The sequence below is a fragment of the Halichondria panicea genome, chromosome 16 (genome assembly GCF_963675165.1).
Source record: "Halichondria panicea chromosome 16, odHalPani1.1, whole genome shotgun sequence".
Taxonomy (NCBI): Eukaryota; Metazoa; Porifera; class Demospongiae; order Suberitida; family Halichondriidae; genus Halichondria; species Halichondria panicea.
The window spans coordinates 1,419,518-1,444,287 of NC_087392.1; the positions used below are offsets into that span (position 1 = coordinate 1,419,518).

General features: G+C 43.4%; 5 protein-coding genes across 5 annotated transcripts; 4 read left to right on the top strand and 1 right to left on the bottom strand.

Annotated features, from left to right (window-relative positions):
* The first annotated feature begins 32 nt into the window (after nucleotides 1–32).
* Nucleotides 33–1,371, top strand: LOC135350659 (protein lifeguard 4-like). The gene is made up of 6 exons (XM_064549517.1): nucleotides 33–173; nucleotides 247–355; nucleotides 412–517; nucleotides 610–761; nucleotides 839–884; nucleotides 1,020–1,371. The coding sequence occupies exons 1-6, from the start codon at nucleotides 83–85 to the stop codon at nucleotides 1,224–1,226; spliced, it is 711 nt and encodes a 236-aa protein (XP_064405587.1). The 5' UTR covers nucleotides 33–82; the 3' UTR covers nucleotides 1,227–1,371.
* Nucleotides 1,372–1,539: 168 nt separating this feature from the next.
* Nucleotides 1,540–8,182, top strand: LOC135350653 (SWI/SNF-related matrix-associated actin-dependent regulator of chromatin subfamily A member 5-like). The gene is made up of 17 exons (XM_064549512.1): nucleotides 1,540–1,773; nucleotides 1,911–2,077; nucleotides 2,349–2,446; nucleotides 2,655–2,755; nucleotides 2,895–3,074; nucleotides 3,219–3,374; nucleotides 3,980–4,111; nucleotides 4,313–4,625; nucleotides 4,839–5,050; nucleotides 5,182–5,334; nucleotides 5,583–5,861; nucleotides 6,008–6,130; nucleotides 6,228–6,436; nucleotides 6,680–6,938; nucleotides 7,170–7,397; nucleotides 7,499–7,732; nucleotides 7,975–8,182. The coding sequence occupies exons 1-17, from the start codon at nucleotides 1,654–1,656 to the stop codon at nucleotides 8,065–8,067; spliced, it is 3,057 nt and encodes a 1,018-aa protein (XP_064405582.1). The 5' UTR covers nucleotides 1,540–1,653; the 3' UTR covers nucleotides 8,068–8,182.
* Nucleotides 8,183–8,287: 105 nt separating this feature from the next.
* LOC135350652 (adenylate cyclase type 9-like) lies at nucleotides 8,288–12,394 on the top strand. The gene is made up of 2 exons (XM_064549511.1): nucleotides 8,288–9,972; nucleotides 10,033–12,394. Exons 1-2 carry the CDS (start codon nucleotides 8,307–8,309, stop codon nucleotides 12,246–12,248), a joined length of 3,882 nt encoding a protein of 1,293 aa, XP_064405581.1. The 5' UTR covers nucleotides 8,288–8,306; the 3' UTR covers nucleotides 12,249–12,394.
* A 301-nt stretch (nucleotides 12,395–12,695) lies between these two features.
* Nucleotides 12,696–14,538, bottom strand: LOC135350658 (small ribosomal subunit protein eS1). The gene is made up of 6 exons (XM_064549516.1): nucleotides 14,382–14,538; nucleotides 14,152–14,255; nucleotides 13,695–13,882; nucleotides 13,284–13,492; nucleotides 13,026–13,135; nucleotides 12,696–12,904 (listed from the first exon to the last, which is right to left on the bottom strand). The coding sequence occupies exons 1-6, from the start codon at nucleotides 14,438–14,440 to the stop codon at nucleotides 12,816–12,818; spliced, it is 759 nt and encodes a 252-aa protein (XP_064405586.1). The 5' UTR covers nucleotides 14,441–14,538; the 3' UTR covers nucleotides 12,696–12,815.
* Nucleotides 14,539–14,565: 27 nt separating this feature from the next.
* LOC135350649 (uncharacterized) lies at nucleotides 14,566–24,757 on the top strand. Its single transcript, XM_064549504.1, has 14 exons — nucleotides 14,566–14,711; nucleotides 15,988–16,179; nucleotides 16,391–18,034; nucleotides 18,164–18,347; nucleotides 18,657–18,982; nucleotides 19,059–19,238; nucleotides 19,512–19,718; nucleotides 19,822–20,083; nucleotides 20,219–20,381; nucleotides 20,441–20,699; nucleotides 20,997–21,172; nucleotides 21,390–21,564; nucleotides 22,047–22,291; nucleotides 22,658–24,757. The coding sequence occupies exons 2-14, from the start codon at nucleotides 16,002–16,004 to the stop codon at nucleotides 24,629–24,631; spliced, it is 5,973 nt and encodes a 1,990-aa protein (XP_064405574.1). The 5' UTR covers nucleotides 14,566–14,711; nucleotides 15,988–16,001; the 3' UTR covers nucleotides 24,632–24,757.
* The last annotated feature ends 13 nt before the right edge of the window (nucleotides 24,758–24,770 follow it).

Sequence of the window (24,770 nt, forward strand, 5' to 3'; positions counted from 1 at the left end):
CTAGCAACCCCTTGAAAGTCTTTTTTTGTGTCGATCTTAACCAATTTAATAAGCTATAAGAATCAACAAACCAGGAGTCAATATGATGGATCTTGAGTCAGTATTCAATGGAGGAAAGCCTGGGAAAGGAGAGTCCCTGTCAGTATGGCAAGCTGAGATTGCTCTAAGACTCAGTAAGTTGATACCAGATCTTACTGTTGTAAAAGCCTTTTACATTGTCTTGCCCAACTCTACATAATTATGTAGGTTTTCTGCGAAAGGTGTATGGGATCCTCACTGCTCAACTACTGCTAACTGTGCTGGTGTGTGCAGTATGCATGTTTGTGCCTGCACTCAAAGATGTCGTACAGAGCAGGTGTGTTCGTATTGCTTGTATTGTGCTGTGTTTGCCATCTTTGTTCTTGCCTGCAGTGTTGTGCTTAGTATTGGGTTGCTCATAGGGACACTAGTTGTTCTAGTGGCACTCATTATTAAGAAGAACGAAGCTCCCACCAACTTTATTCTTCTGTTCGTATTTGTAAGTCACTCAATTGTCGTAAATTATAGTATCAGACAGATTCATGCACTCCTAAAATCGATAGTATGTATCTCATTTATTTTAATGTGTAGACACTCCTTGAAGGCCTCAGCGTTGGGATTGTGATAACCTACTATGATGTGGACCTAGTATTGAAGGCATTTGCTATCACCGCCAGCGTATTCATTGGGCTTACAGCCTACACCATGCAGAGCAAATACGATTTCAGCAGTTGGGGAGCAAGGTGAGTTGTGTTGCAATGAGTGGCATTCTTTAGGAAGACAGTTACGTGTAAGGTTCCTCCTCTCTGTCTTCATGCAGCTTGTTTGCCTTCCTCTGGGTTCTGATCATTGGTGGAGTGTTACAGGTGGGTGGGTATAATAACAGGCACATCTCTATAGGCCGCCTTTGTTTTCATCTATAGTAGCGTATCACTTGTATCAGCTAAAACTTATTAGTTAAGAAACATATCTAGAGCCTGTATTATATCCATACCCTACAGATATTTTTTTGGAGCGAGGCTTTGGATTTTGTGCTGACTGTGGGAGGTGCTCTGATCTTCTGTGGCTTCATCATATTCGACACACACATGATAATGCACAAGGTCTCGACAGAGGAATACATAATGGCCTCTATTAACCTCTATCTGGACTTCATCAACTTGTTTCTCTACATTTTGCGTCTGTTGCAAGCCATGAAAAAAAACTAGCATAAAAAGAACATAACTTTCATTGTACTATAACAGCTGCAAGTAATTTCTGCATTGGTTGTATAAAACTAGTCATTCTTTTACAGTGTGTGTGTTAAGGTTTATTAAAAACTTTGATTGAAAAAAAAAATTACGGGTTAAAGAATTCCCTCTCATTCAGCGATCTACGATAACACAGGGTGCCTTGCTATTATTTGTGCAATACTATATATAAGCCCATTAGGTGGTTAACCAAAATAAGTTTCATCATAAATATCTGCTTCGAGGTCAAACCGCGTACAAGTATAGGAGGAAAGCTCAAAGGTCAAAAGGTTAAAAGGTCACATGACTAGCACACGGTGGTACATTGTCTGCCCGCGAAAGCCACAAGATCAAAGAGAAAGTTTAGAGCATTTTACAGCTATCTAGAGCTTGTTGCAAGTAAAAAATGGACCCAGACTATAATCCGCAGCCAGAAGAGGGCCAAGCGGCCCCAAATCCTGCTCCTGAAGCCATTACCAGCCCTACTGCCAAGAGTCCACCTCCCACTGATTTCAATATAAAGCTAGTGCGTCTGTGAAGTACTCTATTATAACTATAACTATAAATATGAAAAAGATCACTCAAATAGTTATTTTACTGATCAGTGCTGTATACGTATTAAAATAGTGAACGGTGATTTATTCTATATGTTGCCCACCACAGGAGGAAGACAAGACTAGAAGATTTGACTTCCTCCTCCAACAAACTGAGATCTTCGCTCATTTTATGAACACGTCTGGCTCCAAGAAGACCCCCTCGTCACCGCTGAAAATGACCTCGCCCTCTGGAGTCTACAAAAAAGAGCGAAGACGTCACGAATCATCCTCTACGTTAGTAGCATACTAGCATAGCTCTTGAGTTAAAAATGTGTGCCCTGCATTCAGTGGCTCTGACACATGTGTATGACTGATCACGTAGTGATGTTGAATCGGAGTTTTACTTAGGGGCCCATTAAACCAAGGTCCGAGTAAGGCCATTGAGGTAATGACAGTTCTCTATTGTATTAACCTGACCTTCCAAACTCAAGCTATAAATCAATTTACTCCTACTGTACAGTCATGAATAACCCCCCCCCCCCCCCCAACACACACACACACACAGTCGCCACCGTCTGAGTGAAGCTGACGAGGATGATGAGCTCATCGATGAGGATGATCTAGAGGGAAAGACAATCACTATGTTCACAGAGTCACCATGGTGTAAGCAAACCTAGATTGCATAGCTGTACTGTTTGCTCAGTCTGATGGAGTACAGTCAGTCACAGCTGTAGCTTCAGTACATATGTGTTTATCTCTGATATACAAGATCTCTGTCTCTGTGTGTACGGTAACGGTTTGGACAGGGGTAAAGGAACACACGTTTCTGTGTATGTGTTCTATAAGTCATGGTGTGTTTGCGTGTGTGCAGATATTGTGAATGGTACGATGCGAGACTACCAAATCAGAGGGCTTAACTGGATGATCTCACTCTATGAGAATGGCATCAACGGGATCCTGGCTGATGAGATGGTGAGTGGTAGTGAAACTACAATCATGTACATGTAGCTAACCTCTCACCACATTACAACATTACATTGATGTAAACTTCCATACACTGTATGCAAATATCAAGTCCACATTTTAAATAATACATGTCCTCTCCCCCCAGGGCCTTGGTAAGACCCTCCAGACCATCTCACTGCTCGGCTACATGTGTCTGATGAGAGACGTGCCCGGACCTCACATGGTAGTGGTACCCAAGTCCACCCTCTCCAACTGGATGGCAGAGTTCAAGAGATGGTGCCCCAAACTCATCCCCATCTGCCTCATTGGCAACCAGGAGGAGAGGGTGTGTTTTGTATTGACTGCTTGACACTACTGTCAGTGTAGGCTATGGGTACCATGGTCTTTCCGTATGCTCACTAGGAAAATAGCTCACACATGCTAGCTTAATTTACACAACCAAGCTGTGTCTTTTTTCCACCCCCTCCAGCATCGCATTATCAGTGAGGAGATCATGCCTGGGGAGTGGAATGTGGTGGTGACCTCCTATGAGATGGTACTCAAGGAAAAGTCCACCTTCAAGAAGCTTAACTGGAGATATATAGTCATTGATGAGGCCCACAGAATCAAGAATGAAAAATCAAAGGCATGTTACTGCATGTACTTTAGTTAGCTTCATACTTAGGGGTGTGTACATATTATGCTCTTTTTTTCACCCATTACATTTGTATGCTAGTCTTTTATGCTTAGGAATTCTCCCATTATCGATTTGACCCTACAAAAATAATATATTAATCCTAGCTATGACATCATCCTAGCTATGACATCTAATATTGTGTTCCTTTAAGGATTTGGTTTGACAAGTCAACCATGCAGAATGTAACTGTGCTACTGTAGTATGTACTGTAAGACATTATGTGTGGCTGTCAAACAAAGAATGTCCATTTAATATGCTCAAATTATAATTTCATGTATGCTGACTGTCCCTATTATGCTCAACTGGCATAATCTACCACCCCTATTCATACATTGTATGTTGGTGTCTTTTTATTGGGTGTGCTATAGAATAATTATTGGCTACTGTTGTGGGTGCCATAATTATTTGGTATCCCATAACAGATAGTGTCACATATTCCACCCTTTTGGTTGTTGCTCTATCTGTGCCATCAAAGCTTATCATATTATGTGGGTTATATGTTTTGCATAGTTATCAAATTGACATATAGGTGTTCTGTTACCCTGTATATACAGCTGTCAGAAATAGTGAGAGAATTCCGGACCACGAATCGCCTGCTGCTCACTGGTACACCACTTCAGAACAACCTTCACGAACTCTGGGCTCTACTCAACTTCCTCCTCCCTGATGTCTTCAATTCATCAGAGGTGCTTATTAAATATACTTACGTTCCATTATCAACAAACACACTGGGTGCACTGTACAAGATGCATTAAATATCTGTATACCAGAACAAGTTTCAACATCTCCACCCCCTCACACACACACACACACACACACACACACACACACACACACACACACACACACTCCACCCCCCCCTCACACACGCACACACACACATACAGGATTTCGACACTTGGTTCAGTCATTCCAAACTAGAGGATACAAAGTTGGTGGAGAGACTTCACGGTGTCCTTCGTCCCTTCCTCCTGAGAAGACTCAAATCAGAGGTGGAGAAGAAACTACTTCCAAAGAAAGAGGTCAAGATCTATGTAGGACTCTCAAAGATGCAGCGAGAATGGTACACAAAGATTCTAATGAAAGACATTGATGTCGTGAACGGGGCAGGCAAGTCGCACAAGATGAGAGTGCTCAATATCCTCATGCAGCTGAGGAAGTGTTGCAACCATCCATACCTCTTTGACGGGGCTGAGCCAGGTATGTGTGCATGAGAGCATGCTGAACATTGTTTTGTAACTGGTCATAGTCTGAGCTAATTGTATAATTTTAATGTAATTGTGGTTATAGTCTGAGCTAATTGTTAAAAGTAGTTCCAATAATCTTTTACAGAGACTGGGAGAGTAATTATACATGTGCAGGTTTACATACTCAGGACTCAGGTTTATAAGACTAATGTCTACCTCTACCCAGGCCCCCCCTATACAACGGACTCACACATTGTTCACAACAGTGGTAAGCTGGTAGTGCTGGACAAGCTGCTCCCTCGGCTCAAAGAGGAGGGTTCTCGTGTTCTCATATTCTGTCAGATGACTCGTGTGTTGGACATTCTGGAGGACTACTGTCTGTGGAGGGACCACAAGTACTGTCGCCTGGACGGGAACACGCCGCATGTGGATAGACAGGTAACACTAATGGTACAACTACAACCTAATGCTTACTCAGTATCTTAAAGGTAAATTTCCACCTCCATATAATACTACTTCATTCCCCACTAACCCCCCCCCCCTCTCTCTCTCTCTCTCTCCCCGTGTAGGCCTACATAGAGGAATACAATAAGCCTGGCAGTGACCTCTTTATCTTCATGCTCTCCACGAGGGCTGGTGGACTGGGTATCAACCTGGCTACAGCCGATGTTGTCGTCCTCTTTGACTCAGACTGGAACCCACAAGTCGACCTGCAGGCACAGGTACTGTTAGCATATGTTTGCACAACAACTAAGTGGTGTGCAGTAAGTGTTCATAGTGGAATCACACACTTCCTGTACATGTTTACACTAAGTTTTTATACACGTCCTAATTTGTTTCAGGGATTGTTCTTGACCGAGTTTGGTGTACATGTATGTATGTATGGTATGTATACACATGTATGGTATGCATGTACAGTGTCAGTGCTCTTGTAACAACCATTATAAGTGACTCTTTTCCTTGTGGTCAGGATCGAGCTCATCGTATTGGACAGACCAAGATGGTGCGAGTGTTTCGTTTGATCACAGAGAACACGGTGGAAGAGCGTATTGTGGAGAGGGCAGAGATGAAGTTACATCTTGACAAGATTGTGATTCAACAGGGTCGTCTGGTGGACGGTCATCAGAGACTCGGTAGTGAGGAGATGCTGTCCATGATTCGACATGGGGCAGAAAAGGTGTTCAGCTCAAAGGAGTCCACCATTACTGATACTGATATTGAGGAGATCTTGGAGAAAGGAGAGCAGAAGGTGAGAGGATGACCCTGTAATATTGTGCAGTATGTTGGTTAGAGAAGCTATGTACGTGCATAGCTTAATATCTTGTAATAGGATTAGCCTTTGCTCAATGAATTCTTGATTTTGTACTATTCCTTTGCATCCCACGTGATCTCTAGACTGCTGAGATGACTGAGAAGATGAAAGGATTAGGAGAGTCGCAACTGAAGAACTTTGCTCTTGATGTCCCGACTGGTAGTGTCTACCACTTTGAGGGCGAGGACTTTAGAGAAAAGCACAAGGTGAAGGTCACTAACACACACGGTGACAGCCATTAATAGCTCTAGTTATGCTTGTACACACTTGTACCCTCTATTGTGAACTTGTTCCATTTCATAGGAGCCTGGATTAGTGCACTGGATAGAGCCACCCAAAAGAGGGAGAAAGGCCAACTATGCTGTGGATGCTTACTTTAGGGATGCTCTACGAATGTCTGAACCCAAGGTCCCTAAAGCTCCTCGTCCCCCGAAGCAGCCAGTGGTTCAGGACTATCAGTTCTTCCCTCCCAGGCTCTTTGAGCTACTCGATCAGGAGATTTATGCTTTCAGGTGTGTGTGTGTGTACTAGTAGGTGGACTACTGCAAATCATGTAGTGTAACATGGGATCTACACTAGAATCTATGTACATGTAGTGTTACTATATAGATAGAGCCAAATTCTATTCTTGATTGAACATGGTTCCCACATATTAATTACTTTGTGAGCCCACCTTTAGTCTACCTGACACCCACAGTTGTAATCACATAATTATACGTACAAAGTCAATCTACTCTACTGTACTCTCGATGCAGGAAATCCATTAACTATCGAGTACCTCTGAATCTGGAGACTGAGAATCCCGAGGAATGGCAGAAATCAGAGCAAGAAAAAATCGACACTGCAGAGCCTCTCACTGAAGAACAGACGGCGGAAAAGGAGGGGCTACTTCAGTCGGGATTTTCTAACTGGACCAGACGAGAATTCAACCAGTTTGTGAGGGCCGTGGGGGAGTATGGACGTGAGAACATAGACAAGATATGCAACGAGGTGGAGGGGAAGGAGCCTCAGCAGGTGAGTAGAGAGAGCTTGTTTGGCCTGTACTTTTAAGCTTTCCAAGAGCCACAGGCTATTTGTACACGCACAATTCATGTACATAATGTAGCTATGGAGAACTCCTGGGGGATAGAAATATTTGATTTACTATTTCTGTTTTCAACCCCTAATGGTAAATAATCCTACACAATGTGTTATCACCATGGTGTCGAGTCTGTGTAGACAGTTGTTGTGTCTGTTTATGTTTAGGTCAAAGACTATTCTAAAGTGTTCTGGGAACGCAAGGACGAGCTACAAGACCATGACAGGATCATGAATATCATTGAGAAGGGAGAGCAGAAAATTCAACGCAAGAAAGATATTCGACGGGCTCTGGAGGAGAAGATGTGCCGTTACAAGTCACCCTTCCACCAGCTGCACATAGTGTATGGCACCAACAAGGGCAAGAACTACACAGAGGAGGAAGATAGGTTTCTGGTAAGTGGGGGTGGGGTAATTAAGTTTATTCAATTAGTCTGTTCTTTCGAATCATAATGCTATAATAGTATGCTTTTATTCGTTCTGTGCATTTCCTACAGATTTGCATGCTCCATAAGTTTGGATTCGATAAAGAGAATGTTTACGATCAAATACTCACTGCTGTTCGAGAGGGGCCTCAGTTTCGGTTTGACTGGCACATCAAGTCGCGGACGGCTCTCGATATTCAGCGTCGCTGTAACACACTCATCACACTCATTGAGAAAGAGAACCAGGAGCTGGAGGAGAGAGAAGAGGAGGAAAGGAAGCAGCGCAAAAGAGGTCCCAAGTTGAAGGTAGGGGTATCTGATTATAGCCCATGGCTTGTACTGTGGCTTGTGCCTTGATTGAGTGGTATGTAGACTAATTACCTTGACCCAATGTATCCCATTGTGATCTTTTACTGTGGCTTAGAAGTTGAGAGATAGCTTATAGAGATTGCATAATGCTTCATAATACTTCCAAGGTATACACATGATATATGCGTATTATAATACTAGGTAAGTATGATTGTTATGTTGATGCATTACATTTGCAGGTGACTGGTGCATCCCCACATAAACACGCTGGTCAGAAAAGGAGTCGTGAGTCCACACCTCGCGGGAGAGCCAAGAAGAAGAAGCTAGCTTGAACTGCTCCACTGACAATCATTAGATAGATTGCATGCATACATTGTTTCTTGCTCACTGCTCACAAACTTTACTGTATAGTAGTTATATAATATTATTATGCAGCAGTTCACTTTGCTTCCTGTGGTTTGTTGTACTCTTTGCTAACTCAATTAATGAAGGAATGCAAAATAAATGCAAACCACATGAAGTGCTTGACAAGACTCTGTAGCTTTAGTAGTGTTCTTACTGTACCTACGAAATGGCTGATGGAATAGACATACAAGTTGTAGCAGCTAGCCCCCCACCTTTACAAAATAACGATGTTACTGAAGCTCTCACTGACAAAGAAATAGAACAGTACGGTGGGCTAAATTTGTCTGATCGAATGAGAGATGTTCTCCAACGGCCAAGAGGTAGTATCTCTTTGGAACAACCTTCTCCAGTCTCCAATCTAAGACGGCCTTCAATTATTGAAATGGTGAATAGTGGAGGCCTTGTTTTCAATCAGCGTGGCTCATGCGAAATCAACTTGGAAAATCTGCCTGCACAAGATGTTGAAATGATGTACCACTATCATGGTCATAGAAGAGGCTCTTTCCAACCTAGCGAGAACCCGTCATGGAACCAGAGTCTGGACACAAAGGACTCCTTAAATGACGACCAAGAAGAAACCGAAGATAAACAACACTGCTGTTCTCACACACGTTGGAACCAAAAATTCGACTCTCCGATCCTCGAGAAGCATCTGAGTAGAACTGTGATGGAGTTTCTTCGAATACGTTTCCGTTTTGCTCTGTTGTTTATTGGTCTCTTTACGCTCATCTGGCTTGTATTCTTTGCTGCCAGCATTCCATTCACCCCCCCTGACTCAGTTCAACCAGTCACGTTGAGTGTGAATCTTTCCGTGTTCAGTGTGTCTTACAATGTTGGCTATGTGATTGGAGCGGCAGTGTTGTTTGTATGCACCATAGCTCTTCTGTTTTTCACCTATTCCCAATATTATAGGTTTATTGCAGTACCACTATCGGTTATTTTATTCATTGTTCTCATGTTCTGCTCGTTTGCTTTGGCACTGGCTTTGCATTTTGATCGAGAAGTACAAGGATTCCTCACCATGGCGTATGTGGCACAATTCACAATCACCTCAATTATAATACTGATGATTTTTATGCTTTCCCGAATGCCATTTTGGGTTTCTATAACCATGTGTCTTTTGTACCTTGTCATTCTAGAAACCCTTCTAGCCATTTTCACATTCATTCCCAGGGCCCCCGGAGTTATGGAAGGTGGACCTCACTACCCTCAGAACTTTTACGTCAATTCACTTGTAGCTCGTATCATGTTTTACGTTTGTCTCATTTCAGTTAGTGCGAGCACCTCTTATCTTTCTCGGCTACGACAGAAAGTCACCTTTTGGAAGATAGCACAGTGTGTCTTGTCGCAGAAGGCCCTTGAGCTCGAACGAGAATTGGAAGAGAAGACAATCCTCTCAATGATGCCAAAACCATTTGCAGAAGATCTGATGAATGTTCAAGTTCAAATGGCATTCATGCTCAAGACAAAAGTGGGAATTGAAAGCCTTGACCCACAGTTCCAGTCTATATCCGCACCATTTAACATTTGTAGCATGGAAAATGTATCTATTTTATTTGCCGACATTGTTGATTTCACTAAGTTTTCCTCCTCTCTCTCGGCTCCAGAGTTGGTGGGGATTCTGAATGATGTATTCTCAACCTTTGACGAACTAGCCATGCAGTGCAATTGTGAGAAGATCAGCACTTTGGGGGATTCCTATTTCTGTGTTTCTGGGTGCCCTGAGCCAGCTGCAGACCACGCCGATAACTGTGTGAACATGGGACTGTCCATTGTTAAAGCTCTGGAAGAATTCAGGAGAAATACTGGTCACCCAGTAAGAATGAGAATTGGTATGTATTACTACGAGCTTAAATAGATTAATTTTACTATTGATGTTTTCTCTGTTGTAGGTATTCATACTGGCTCTGTGTTCTGTGGTGTTATGGGAACGAAACGATTCAAGTTTGATGTCTGGTCAAAAGATGTGCGAATCGCCACCAAGGTAGAATCGACCGGAAGTGCTGGTAAAGTCTTGATCTCCTCAGCCACTAAGCTGTTTCTCTCTGACGACTACACCTTCCAAAGACTCAACACTCCCACTGGTGTCCCAGAACTTGCTGATCTCAAGCTCTACTTTGTCGAACTCCCCTCTCTCATGACTGACCCTGACATGGAATCAAGCATGCTCAAAGATGATGTAGAGTTGGAGCCATACCGCTCATTAACCGCTCGCCCGTCTCTCTCTACTTGTGAGTCTCCAGTTCGTAAGGTGGCTGCGCCCCTCCCCCTCTGTCCCTGCTTGCGGGCCCAACACACCACTGCCCCTGTTGGGAGGCCATTGCAGCCAGCTACCTCGATTGTGGACATTTTTTCTCGTCAGAAACAACTACAGCGATGCACTTCGTATGTGGAGCTACCAGTACCCAAACCTACAGACGAAAATAATGACAAAATTGTGGAACTCATGGAAGAACAAAATGTGAACTTTGAAACGTATTTCGACCCCCAATTGAAAGCTATCTCCCTGTACTATCAGGACCCAGACTTGGAAGCATCTTATCGAAACCACGGACAAGACTTGGACGATGGTTCTAACATTGGTATGGCTGAAATCACGTTGGGATTCCGGATAACCAAGCTAAGCTACATGATTGACACCACTGTTTTATTCATTAATTACCTGCTAATCATAATTGGATCTGTCGTTTGTCTGAACTCCGAAGGCACACTTGGGGAAGTCTGGCGTTCTCTGCTAGCTGTCGTTGTATTCGGTCTGATTATTGACATACTAATCATGGTCTTTGTGTCTGCTGTTTTTGCCCCAAAACTTTTCCCTAAGAGATTTGCGAAATTTGCCACTTTTATTGTGAACTGGTATGCCAGATCCATAGTTGCACTCTTCATGATCTACTACCCTATGACTATTGTGTATGTGAGCATAGCACAATGTAAGACTGGATTTGGATCAGTGGCAGGCCTGGCTCATGTCCAAATGGCCTTCTTCATAACAGTTCTTGTTCTGATTAGCAGTATCTCATTCATGGATGTCAGCTACTTTGTCAAATGTATTGGAGGCTTTCTGTCAGCTGCTCTGGCAATTGGTATGATTGTGGGCGTTCACATGACCCTCTGTATTGCCAACTCTAAACTGTACAATGAAACACTGTCTACGTCTGCAACTCCGACCGATTCGGCCAGATTGGAGTCAGTGACACATAATGGTCGCATCCTCCCTACAGAGTCCCCTGAATCGTATGTGATGACCTACTTCACAAGGCACGTGGCCCCCGAAACAACAGTACTTTTGTTACTAGTTCTCATTTTGCTCATGGTTGTCAATCGGATGTCTGAAGTGTCTCTTCGTCTCCATTTCATCGCTCGAATTGAGGCATCGGCTCGAAGGAGATTGGCTCGATTACGCAAGGCCCAAGCCGACTGGCTACTATTCAACATTATACCCGACCACGTTGCTAGGGAGTTGCGAATTAACGGAAAGTACTCGCAAGACCACGAGTGTGTGGGTGTCATCTTTGCTTCTATTGTCAACTTTCGAGACTTTCAAATGAACACACCAAACAGTGATGAGGAGTCCCTTCGAGTGCTCAACTTAATCATCAGTGAGTTTGATGCTCTTTTGGATCGTGAGCAATTCTCCAGTATCGAGAAAATCAAAACTATTGGTAGTACATACATGGCTGCTTCTGGTCTACCACTGGATTCACAAGGAAGAAATGTAAAGCACCTTTTGGAACTTGTGGATTTCTCAGAGAAACTCATTGAAGTACTAGAGCAAATCAACACACAAATGCCTGGGTTTGTTTTCAGAATGCGTATTGGGTTCAATTTTGGACCTTTGACGGCTGGAGTGGTTGGAAGTAGGAAGATGCTGTTTGATATATGGGGTGATACGGTGAACGTTGCTAGTCGAATGGACTCTACTGGTTTAGTGAACAAGATCCACATGCCTGAGACCTGTTTAGAAAAACTCTCTCCCTATGTTAATCACGAGACATACAAAGTTGTCAATGTGAAAGGAAAAGGCGAAATGAAGACTGTGTTCATTAGACTGGGCTCAAGACAAGAAGATGATGTACCTCCCCACAGAGCAACATGTGAACTTCATTGACAATAAGGGACATTTCATAATTACTCTATTTCATATTTCAGTTTGTAACTCGTGCAATCATTTTTCAGTTTTTGTATATTTATGTAAATTTTCGTACAAATCATGTATTTCTATTGTTGGTGTAAATACGAATGCCAATTTAAGTATCACATATTCAAGGCCTTGGCATGTTGTTGGTGTGTGTTAGTGGTGCCAACTGTACTGGCTTCAATTACCCATATTAGTAGCTTATTTAGCTGTAATAATTCTTTTGATGTTGAACATACGTATGGTTTTTATTGAACATGCGCACTGGACTACATAACACCCACACTCATTAAGGAGTAGGACGAATATTTTCTAATAGACCTTATTATCACTTGTAACAAAAATCATGGTCGACCATTTCCTATTTTTGAAGCCCACAAAAATAGGGTCACTATATGCACCACACATCCTCACAAAGCATTGACAGTAAACACAGACAATTCTCTTGACAGACATTTTGGTCAACAATTGAAATGAGACATCATAAAATTCTCTTCAACAAGACAACACACTCATCAATGTAACTGTTCCTAGACTGTTCTAGACGCTCTCCAGTACAGGTGGCTCGAAAGTATCAGTGCCTCCCTTCCCTGAGGCACTATCACCGTGGAGGTCCAATAATCTACCAACTGTGTGTGTTGTGTGCGTGGAGAGGGTAAATTCTAGATTCTTAAGGCAGAGCTGATCTATTATGCATAAATTCGTATTACATTTATAGATATCATTCTGAACACCTAGTTCAAAACTCACCATCAAACTTGGGTTTCTTGAGGACTTTGACTTTTCTTATAAAGACATCATGCAGAGGGTAGATGGACTGACATCTCTTCTCAATATCCTTGCCAATACTGTCCGGGATCCTGCACAACGATCAAACAAGATCAATATTATAGTGGACGTACCAATAGCTACAAAATTTAGCAGCGTATCAGATGTGCTCTATATATATTGGTAGGTTAGGAAACACAACTATAATTACATAGTTATAAAGAATGGTCATTTACTTACAGTTTGTTGACTGTCTCCTTGAGGTCGATCTGACTGATCTCTCGATTCATCGTCTCCACCATCTTCTTGCGAATTTGCCTGCACTGTGATGACTTGGCATAAGAGGTTTTCTTGATCTGGTTGGGTTGTCTCTTTGTGAATCCAATGCAAAACACTCGCAGGAGGTATCCATCAGTTGTCTTCACATCAACATTAGCTTCAATCAGTGTCTGAGAGGAAGGAGGGTACACAGAAAATAGACAATTTATTAATTTTGTGTAGCAGCATATCGGGCATAATGCTATCAAAAGATATTATATTTTCTACCTAACAATGGAGGGAGGCAATGTAGACTTTCACAGCATGGGAGGTAATTGAAGCAAAAGCAGTTGCCAGTATAGTACATACGCAACAAGACACACACATCCTTACCTGCCATTTCTTGACAAGAGCACGAAGCTTGTCGGTTGTCATTGTCATTCCATGGAAGTTAGTGAGGACACTTTTCCCCTGGATATCTTCTGAGATCAGACGGAACTTTCTGAATGATTGCTCGTCATTTTGGAGGTCAGCTAGAGAAACCTCAAATACTCTACCCTTGAGTCCATCACTGGCAAGCTCTAGAGTGGGAAAGAAGAGAGAGCACAATGTCAGAGTGTGTAATGGTAGAGGGGCCGTCTTGGAAAGGAATAACTAGCGTATGAGTATAAATACAGCTATATTTATGCGGCCTCAGTACAGAGTTGTCCGCATTGTCGATTGAACTAAGACAGGGATAACTTGTGATCATCATAGACAGTGCAAACTCGGCAAGAACTTTAGATCTAAATACATACACACTGCCTAAAAGTTTAAGCGTATGAAAAAATACGACCACTTGCAAACATACTTTTTCCTTGAGTTCTGGTGACTAAAGTCTTGCCAATGTTTCTGACTGCAAACATGGACGGGGCTTTGACATCATACCAGTCCTTCTTGGTAAAGGGATCAATTCTGTAGCGTGGGTATAGGCACAAGTAGTAACTGCATCCTTTCTAATCCTTAGTCTACGAGCACTTTTACTGTACTAAGAGCATAGGTACTACTTATATGGATACAATATTTGACGTAGATACTCACATCTTTTTTTTTGATCCCTTCTTCCCCTTGGTTAGCCTCTTGTTCTTACCGACAGCCATGATGATTAGTGAAAAGGAAGGAGTTCCACGTGCTTCATATTTATGTACATGCGCATAAAATCTCTGTGGGGAATAGTTGTCAAGCAGAGGTCGTCAAAGTTAGAATCTTGCAGAGTAAGCAGCCACACCCAGTTATGCAACTCTGCCCACCACTCCCCCCTAGCTAGCTAGCACTCTGAGATTGACAGTGCAGTGTAACTAGTGACAGTGTATACAACAGTGAATGAATAGTGAACAAATTGGAGCTTTATTTTGCTTCTCATATATGCAGGTGAGTTGTTCTTGGTCTGTGTGTCTGATGCATTACATCTCCTGATGGTGTTCTGGTGTGCAGAGTCAGTGTACATTGTAGCTACATAGTAGTCATGTGTATTAATTAAAAACAATCTCCAATTCGTGTTGTTTTTTAATGTGTACATTTCAATGTACGTAGTTGGCTCATTGATACACATCATTAGTACGATCATGATTAGTATCTATACATGATTGTACGTCTGGTTAGTATAAGTATGCAATCATTGAAATGTGCTCAAGAGATACGATACAGTAGATCTAGTGATGTCGGTACATGGTGAACCATCTCAGTATTCTGAGACAACAGTGAGTGGGAAATCTTTCTCACTCTCTTACTAACAGTTTTTCACAAGCATCTCTTTAACATGAGGGAATATACAGCAACCTGAACCTATATCCTGAAGTGCTAGTACTGTTGGGACACAGATTCCCTTAAAGGCTCTGTTTTGATATTTCCTGCATGTAAATGTACTTCTCATATTACTTAACCTATTGTGTATAAGACTGTAACTAAATACAAGCCCCCCTCAGTCTAAGCTGTGCAATAGAGCATGAAAAAACTGTACCACAGAAATTCATAATGTTCCCTCAGGGGACTTCAAAATAATAAATAACTGTGTGTGCTATTTTCTTACCTGTCCAAGAGTCTCTGCCAGATATGGCTTGTGTTTACATGAGAGGTACTCCTCCACTGTGTGGGTGGATATTGGTTAGACCTAGTCGTTGTGGCTTGTACGAGCTACATGATGTTACTGCTACTACGAGATATGCCTCGGGGGGGGGGGGGGTACTGTAGAAATAGTGCACATATAGCTTTAACGACTTTGGCCTGAGGTTTTGTTGAGTGGTAGGTTTGCAGAAAGCCCACTTAACCTAATATGTGGACTGTGGTGGTCATGTGTTGTGAATAATGATTAGCATGTAATTACTGAAATAGTTTAAGTACAGTATAAGCTTCCCCCTTGCTGTGTGTGTCAAATACTTGTGTCGTGTAAAGTGATCTGTCATCATGTGTTAATACAATGTACAATATAATGTACAATGACGGATAATTTCGTGCCTGTAAAACACATAGGACATTATATATCATGTAGCTGATAATTGTCTTGTAGCAAACAACATCATCCTTGTAAGGACAATATTTTGCCAGCTACAATGCCAGCTACAAAGCTAGCCTTGGCCAAATTTTCTTCGTATATGCTGTACTAAAGAATGTAAATGTCAATTATGTGAAGTTTTTCTTTGGTGCCCAGATGATCTAAGGTAGATGAAGATGTTGATGAATGGCAGGTGTTGGTGGTTTCTCTCTCTACTGTTTCTGTTCCTGCGACCGACCCTCGGACTGAGAGTGAGGTCAGAGTTCAACCAGCGAGGCGTGAGCGGGAGCATCGAGTTCTCACAAGATGGACCAACCGATAACACCACCATTACAGTCAATCTGACCGGTGTGTTTCAGTGTGTGCTTGCTTCAGTGTAGCTAGAGGCCTATTTTATATACATATACATGACACTGTAAGGTGCTATAGTTACGTTGTATTAAAATTGAAACGCATGTGTATATACATGTACATTTATGTTTGTTCATAGATCAATTGTTACTCTTAGTCAGAATCATAATCTACTACTCTATTACCCGCCCCCCCCATACCCATACAGGTCTCAGTCTCCACGATGATACTCTCTTCCAGTGGCATGTTCACCAGTATCCCTTTCCGCTGAATGGTATCCCTAATCCATGCGGCGTGGCCATCACTGGGGGCCATTACGACCCCTTGGGGGCAAACTCAAATCAAAATTACACCCAGAACTGTGCTCAAGATCCAAGCAACTGTGAAATTGGTGATTTGAGTGGAAAGTTTGGTCTGCTCAACATTTCTCAATCCAATAACGTGATTGCTCAATACATTGACTCCACCCTATCACTACATGGTGTGTATAGTATTATTGGACGCTCTATAGTCGTCCACCTCTCGGGCGGAGCTAGATTGGTCTGTGCGAACATTGACTACCCACAAGATACAGATACGGCTCAATCCGATATACTCATCTCTTCGTTTAGAAACCAATTCACTGGATATGTACATTTCAGGGGCCACACTGACAGCAACACTTCCTCTGTGTACACCAATCTCTTGCGAGTAGCTGGGAACTCAACTTCGACTGGTCATAACTGGCATGTACACGTGAAGCCTCTGGATGTGAACGGTACTGATTGCTCTCTTGCTGGACCACATTATAACCCGTTGAATGTCGATGTAAGTAACAATTATTCTATTTTGTGTAACCCTACAAGGCAAGAAAACTGTGAGATTGGTGATCTCTCGAATAAAGGCTCTCCGTACAGTGTTGTTAATCGTGTTGCTAAGCAGTTTTACACCGATCTATCTCTACCACTATCTGGAGACATGCTGTACATTGTCAATCGCTCAATTGTAATTCATCAGGAGAATCGTGGTGGCCCTAGAATAGCTTGTGCTAATCTGACTCGATTTACTCCCCTGGAAGCTGTTGTGAACTTTAATAACGAAAACGGGATAACAGGCAGCATTCGATTTTCTCAGCTATCACTTTTTGACTACACATTCGTGACAGTTAACCTCCAAGGTTTGGCTGGAATGGCTGGAGGCTATCACGTACATGTCCTACCTGTTCCTCCTGAGGAGCCTGAGAGTTGTTTATTGACCCTGGGGCACTGGAACCCCACTGGAGTGGTGTACAATGACAGCATCACGCGACCACTAACTAGCGATGAGTACGAGATAGGAGATCTAAGTGGGAAATTTGGAGGACTAGGCGGTCTCAATGAATTAATGGAAACATATTCGGACCCAAACGTGCCTTTGTTTGGATTGTACAGCATTGTAGGACGATCTGTTGTGATTCATCGAACTGATGGATCTAGAGTGGCTTGTGCAAATATAGAACTAATCAGACCGGTTTTACGAGTTATGGTATCTGTTAATACATCCAGCTTGAGAGGACAGATCATTTTTACTCAGCCAGCCGACGATCCATTCTCTGAGACGACAATCACCGTGGAATTGATGATCCTACAGATAATAAACGTGACTACGCCCACTCCAAGTCCCACCCTCAGTTCTACCAACATACCCTCCATGACGCAACTTCCTGTTGAGGTTACTACTAGCCTATTCCCCTCTCCAGACACTACCTCAACTGTGGGTGCAGCGTCCTCGTTCCAGACTGTGTTTCCATCCCAGACAGTGCAGTCCATTCCAGTGTTCAGTTCCAGTGTGGACGTTGGCAGTGGTGACAGTATGCTCCCGTTTGGACCAACAAGTGAGCAAAATACTGTAAAAGCATAATCGGTCTTGTTTGTGAGATATTTGCCATTCTAGTGAGCGTATTCATTCATTTATTACTACATGTATTTGTGATTAATATTTGTGTTCTCCTCTGCAACTACAGCACCCGTTGCTCCAACACCCAGTGTCAGCCCCACCCCGATGTCTCGAAGGAGACGAGCCGTTAACAGTCGTACAAGAAGGCAGGCCGTGGGCGGAGTGGTCGGCTTCGATTGGAGCGTGAGGATGGTCTCTCAAGATTCCCCCATGGACTGCAATTCTCTGCCTGTCTTTGACCTAGCACCAAGGTTGTTGTGGCTTCCTGTGTGTTTCTTTAGAGCTCGTATTTGTGGCTATAAAACACCTTCAATGTTACAATATAAACAGTATTTCAATATGAACAGTATTTTCTAAAGCAATGTGTTTACACAGTATATTGTGTTATTGGTGTGTACATAGTACACTTCTTTCAGTATGCCTTTGAGAGATAAACGAAAACGACGTAATAATTGATCAGCCCCATTTTAATGAACTACATGTACTCTGTATGTATTATAATCTACATGTTTCTGGAATGAGATCATTTATTAAACGTATTCACCTCCTCTCCCTCACAGTGACCCAACACTTTGCTCCCCGACCATCCCCCTGGCATGTTCAACTGGTGATCTCACAGGGAAACATGGCCCCCTCTCACTCCCCGCCACCCCTGGGACATTCTCGGCCGTCTTTACTGACCCTTCACTCCCCCTCTCTGGTCCACAGTCGCCATTCACAACACGAGCAGCTGTTCTTGTACAGCAGATGGGTGGATCCGTGGAGACGGCAACATGCTCATTGGCTGGCATGGTCGAAGAGCCACCTCCAATGACAATTAATCCCCCTACCACACTGACTGAGACCACACCTACGATGCAAACCACCACACCACCACCAGCAACAGGTATTGAAAAACGATACCAGTCTCTTAAACTGTTTGACTCCCTCCCCCCCCCACACACACTCATACACTGATTTAGCTGATACTGTAATCATTGGTGCCGTAGTGGGAGGTGTGCTAGGTGCTCTCCTGTTAGTGGGTGTAGTCATCCTACTCGTCTGTTGTTGCTACTGCAAGTCACAGAAGTCAGAGTACAAAGTGAGCAAACAAGCAGCTCTTGAAATGGGGACTGTTCGTCCATCCAAGCCTATACTCGGAGGTGAGCTATAGTTCTGCACGTGTAAATGCATGTGCTAGGGTAACTAACTGACAGGAGTGATTTGAATGCTCTTGTAACAAAATTGAGAGCTATTGATGGTATGTTTTAGCGAACAGTAAGTATTAAGCCAAATCATTAATTTGTGTTAATCCATGTAGGTTCACCATTATACTGTGCAGTGTGATACGTATTACTCTTATAGTTAACTGAAACCTGATATGCATGTACATGTACCACCCTCCACCCTTGTACACATTCTCCTCGTCTCCACAGTGCCCCACTATCGAGCACTCCACAACTATGCCCCCCAGAATCCGGATGACCTGGAGTTGGAGCAGGGGGAGTGGGTGACACTAATGGAGACCCCCGCTGGTGGGGGTTGGTGGAAGGGGAAAGTCACGGAGGGAGGGGAGGGATGGTTCCCACGTACCTATGTGGAGTACATAGATAGAGACGCTGAGAAAAAGAAACAACAGGATGGTGAGTTTACGAACTTTATGCTGTTCCGTTTTATTTTTATTTTTTAGTAGCTGTGTATAAGGTTGTATGTTTAGTTATGTCAACACACACTCATCCTCAACAGAGAACTTCTTGATGGCAGCATCGGCCATTGTGGCGGCCTCAACATCATTCAACGTCCAGCATCCCTCCCTCACACAGACCCGTCATCAGACACTCCCCTCAAAACCCAACAAGAGAGCCTTGTCCTTCAGCAAAAAGAAGGAAGACAAGATTGACTTGGAGAAGCTTCAGAGGTCACAAACGATGAACCGTAAGATTGATATTGACTCCACCCCTCGTGCTCTGAGGAAACTCGATCGACCTTACCTAGATACATTTAATAGGCAAGTTATCTTTTTGTTGAGTGGATCCAAAGCAATTTGGTACTACTCACCTTATAACTGCATTTATATTTGTGTATGTTTTGTAAGCTATGTAAATGTACAGGAGTGCATGAACTAATTACTGTCCCTTTATAGTGATGAAAATGGAGAGGCTACAATCATTTCTAATGAGGGAGGAGAGGTAGTGAGTAATGGCGGGACGCTACCAAACACACCCGTGAGTCAGAGGAACGTAGCCTTCTATGCCAATTCAGCAGCTATCGAGGGATCACCTCAGTCCCTAAGGGCATCAGAGCCGGTAGGTGGAGCTTCAAGTCATGTGACTCTAATAATTATAATGATCATGTAATACTGCAGGAGTATGAAAACGGAGAGCCAGACACTGATAAATACATAGCCAAACATAATTTCGATGGGTCTACGGATATCGAGCTCGAGCTGAAGAAAGGAGAACTTGTCACCGTTGTAGAGAAGTCGGACGGAGGGTGGTGGAAGGGTGTGTGTGAGGGGAGGGTGGGATGGTTCCCCCAGTCGTACGTTCGTCCTGCTCCTGTAGAAGCGAGAGAAAGCATGTCGGCCACCCAGCCAGCAAACATGGAGGAGATGATGAAAGCAGGTACAGTAGGTGTCTCTGTCTGTTTGAATGAATTGTTTGAGTGGCCACTTGAGTTTGTTCGTTCAATTTAAAATACTAACAGTGAGCTCTTTCATTTTTTTGGCAACTTAATGGGGGGAAAGCCCAAAATGTGTCCGTTAACTGAACACACCATAGAGAACTCAATTAAGTTATGGCTGATCAGAATGCTTGGATTTGTTACATGACACAAATACATTGTCAATGAGTTTAAGAAACAAGTTTATGGCACTCAAATTAATCCTGTTAATCATTTTCATGCCCCCTCCCCCCCACCAGGTGGTGATCTGGAGGCAGTAGAGTACTGCTCCATCTTCCCCTATCAGTCGGACACGGAGGGTGACCTTGTGTTTTCCGAGGGAGACACTGTGCTCGTATATTGGGCCCAGGACAATGGCTGGTGGTACGGGGCAGTCGGTTCCACACAGGGATGGTTTCCTGGCTCTTTCGTCGAGGTAAGTATGGGTTGTGTAATATTCTGAAAGTCTCTGTAGGCATAGTGTTTTAGTTGCATGGTCATGGTTTATATAGAAGGACCGATTTCTAAGAGGTACATGTACTGTACACTGAGCGTTGCTCACTGCACTAGGCCTGCTTTTGTACACATAATTATGTTGGAAGTACATGTAACTACTAGCATGTCTGATTCAAGATCATAATTTCCTTCTCTAGCCACTGATTGAATCTCCTGAGCCTCAAGATGAGAGACGAAAGGAGAGTAGGAGCTCGTTCAAGAAGATGTGGTCGCTACGTAAGAAGTCACGTGACAAGTCTAAAGATGTTCCTCTGCTGGAGGAAGACAACGACGAGAAGTTACCGACAGCTAGCGAACCAGTGGGTCTGGAAGGTGAGTGATCCAATTGCCATGGATGTACATGTACTTACTCAGTAGATGCATTTGCCATACTAATTTACATGCCATGCATGTAGCAACATACATGTATGGCAGCTGACAGAGTCCCCAAACCATTGATTAGACGGGGGTAGGGGTATAGTTGAGCATCTTTCAACAGCCATAACTTTAGTACCGTTGATCCAATGTCAACAATTTTGTGATTTTCTGAAAGCTTAGAAAGAGACCTTTCAAATGATGTGTTTAAACATTAGGGCCATAATTTTTCGGCTTTCGGCTTTGGACCATGGGTATGAGAAAATTGGCAAATACTTTTATCAAAGTGAGATAACACCGTTTGAAAGGTCTCTTTCCAAGCTTTTTCAGAAAATAAAATTGAAATATTGGATCCACGGAATTTAAGTTACATGTACTATAGGCCTACAGTCACTGACAATACTATCGAAGAGTCATGACTAGCCTCTGTTTGCCCTCAGGCCAACTCCAGGCAGCACTGGAGAGACGACGATCATTCGGTCGTGGACGTACCCTGGCAGTAGACGAGGAGGTGGCCCAGGGGGGAAGGAAAGAAAAGGGGCGTGGTGGGATGGGTGCCGTCGCTGATTTTATGAGGCGAAGCTTCAAGAAAACAAAGAGCAGGGACGAGCCAAAATATGAGGAGAAAATTGTTGAGAATACAAAAATTGATGAGATTTCTTCAACAACAAAACCGCCAGAAGAGGTTAGTTGTGATTAATTACTGCTGCAACACATAACATGAATTAAAAAAGTGTTAAGCTTTGTTCGTTCCTTATATGGAAAATGTTTCACTACAAAAATGTATCTACATGTACATGTATATAACAGAACCACAGTGTGTTTATTCCATATAAGGAACGTGCAATGCTCAATGCTTTTAGTGATGTATTACAGAGATTCTTTGCAAACTCCAATACAGGCTCACCAAGTAGTAGTGTCTGTTTGCTTAGGTTAGTTCACATCCCTAGTTTCTGGCTTAATGCTGCTAGCCCTCCTCCTTATAGCTAGCTTAGTCTGATCATAATACTAAATAGTGCACAGCACATAATGAATTGCAATTGTTCTGTAGGTGGTACCAAAACCTGTTACACCACCAGCACCGTCAAGGTCTCCTCGCAAACGTCTGGACAGTAAGGCTAGACGAGCCCCTCCCCCTCCCCCTACAGCAACTACGCCCACTACACAGGCTCCACCCACTTCTACACAGTCTGAACCGTTGAAAGAAGAACCATTAAAAGAAGAGCCGTCCCCTACCAAAGCCAAAGATACTAAGCCACCAACACCTACGCCACAAATACGCAAGACCAGCACGGCCGCGGAAGCGGTGAAAACAACTCGCTCATTCTCTACTGCTCAGCCTAACTCCACCCAACCCATGATCCGTCCACGTAAACGACTCACAACAACTGCAGGGGGCACACAGAGAAGACAGCCACCACCACCTCCACCAAGTGCGGCCAAAGTTGCCACACCTCCTGTTACACCCTCTCATCAAGCCACATCCTCAGATACAACAATGATTGCCAGCAGCACTAGTGCAGAGGAAGTCAAGGCACCTGCTAGTGAAACGAAACAAGTAAAGATCCCACCTGTTCCACCGAGATCCTCGCTACGTCCAAGAGTTCAACGCGTCAAGCGACCAATCAGTCGAATGATCCCCCCACCTCCAAACATTCCTCTCCCTCCCCCTCCAATAAGAAAGGCATCCAAAATTGAGGAAACAATTCCGGCTATCAACAATTCAGAGAAGAGAAAGTCAATAGACAAACCATCAGTGGCACCAAAACCAGCTCACTTGCGCAGATACAGCACCCCGACATCACCTACAGTTGCTCAAACGAATACAGAGCCTCTGAAATCACCTAAACCAAAACCACCCCCTCCAATGAGAACTAGCAGTCTGGCTACTAGACCAGTACCGCCTGTAAGAAAAGTGCCTGCTCCCTCACATCTACCGAAGATCAAGGATGAAAGCGAAGAAGTTGATCCACCACAAGAGATCGCTGAAAACACTATCAACGACAAAGCGGCAAGGTCAGCACCACCGAGGCGGCCTCCCCCACCTAGACCCCCCAGTGCTGCCTCAGGCAAGATTAACAAGATTGAGGAGCAGCCCAGCGGTGCTAGTGCAGTGCCTGCAGGAGGTAGAGTGTTGTATAACTCCTCTGATGCTCAGCCAGAGGATAAAGATGGACGGGGACATAGCATACGTTCAAAGGGCTCAAATCTAATGCAGTCACTAAAGAAGATGGTAACAAGAGATTCGAAAAAAGGAGCCGAAAAGAAAGCTGTTCCTGTATCAAGTGTAGCCACCAAAACAACACGAGATGAAGCAACAGATATCACGACATCAAAGCAAGACTCTTTTGGTACCAAACCTGCTCGACCACCCCCTCCGAAAACTCCTCCTACTCAACAAAAGAGGGACAGTCTTTCGTCGAGACTACTTCCCCCTAATATAGGGACTGAGAAAGAGACAAAACCAACTCCAGCACCAAGGCAAAGTGAACCAGACCCCTCACAGCCTAAAGCTGCACCAAGGCTGAGTCTGTCTGACCCTCCACAGAAACCACAGCCAACGCCAGTACCTAGGCAAGAACCTGACCCCCCACAGCCTAAGCCTGCACCAAGGAAGAGTGAACCTGCCCTCCCACAGCTCATGCCCAACGGTGGAGAGGAAATAAAACCCACACCTGTACCAAGGCTTGTTGAGACCCCCTCCCAAGATACAAAACCTACACCATTACCTAGGCAACGTTCTGTCTCACCTGATGAAAAGTCACATGGTGCTGATGTAAAGCCACAAGACCAAAGTACAGCATCACCTGACCTCGGGTTACAAGTATCTACATCACCTTCGGATGCAAACTTTTATCGAGCAACAATGAAATACGAAGCCATGAATGATAAAGAGTTGTCTTTCTCCAAAGGAGATGTTCTCATTATTGTACAGAAGCAAGATGATGGCTTCCACTATGGAATGCTGGATGATGGAACTACTGGACTTTTCCCATTGCATGCGGTTGAACCATTCTTAAGCTAGTTTTCACTTGCTGATTACATACGCTATATTAGATTTTTATAATTATATGATGCTGTAATTTTCAATCTTTTTATAATCCTTAAACTGTGTATTTATTCGTAATTATTACTTATTATTGGTTAGAAAGTAGTGTTACGAG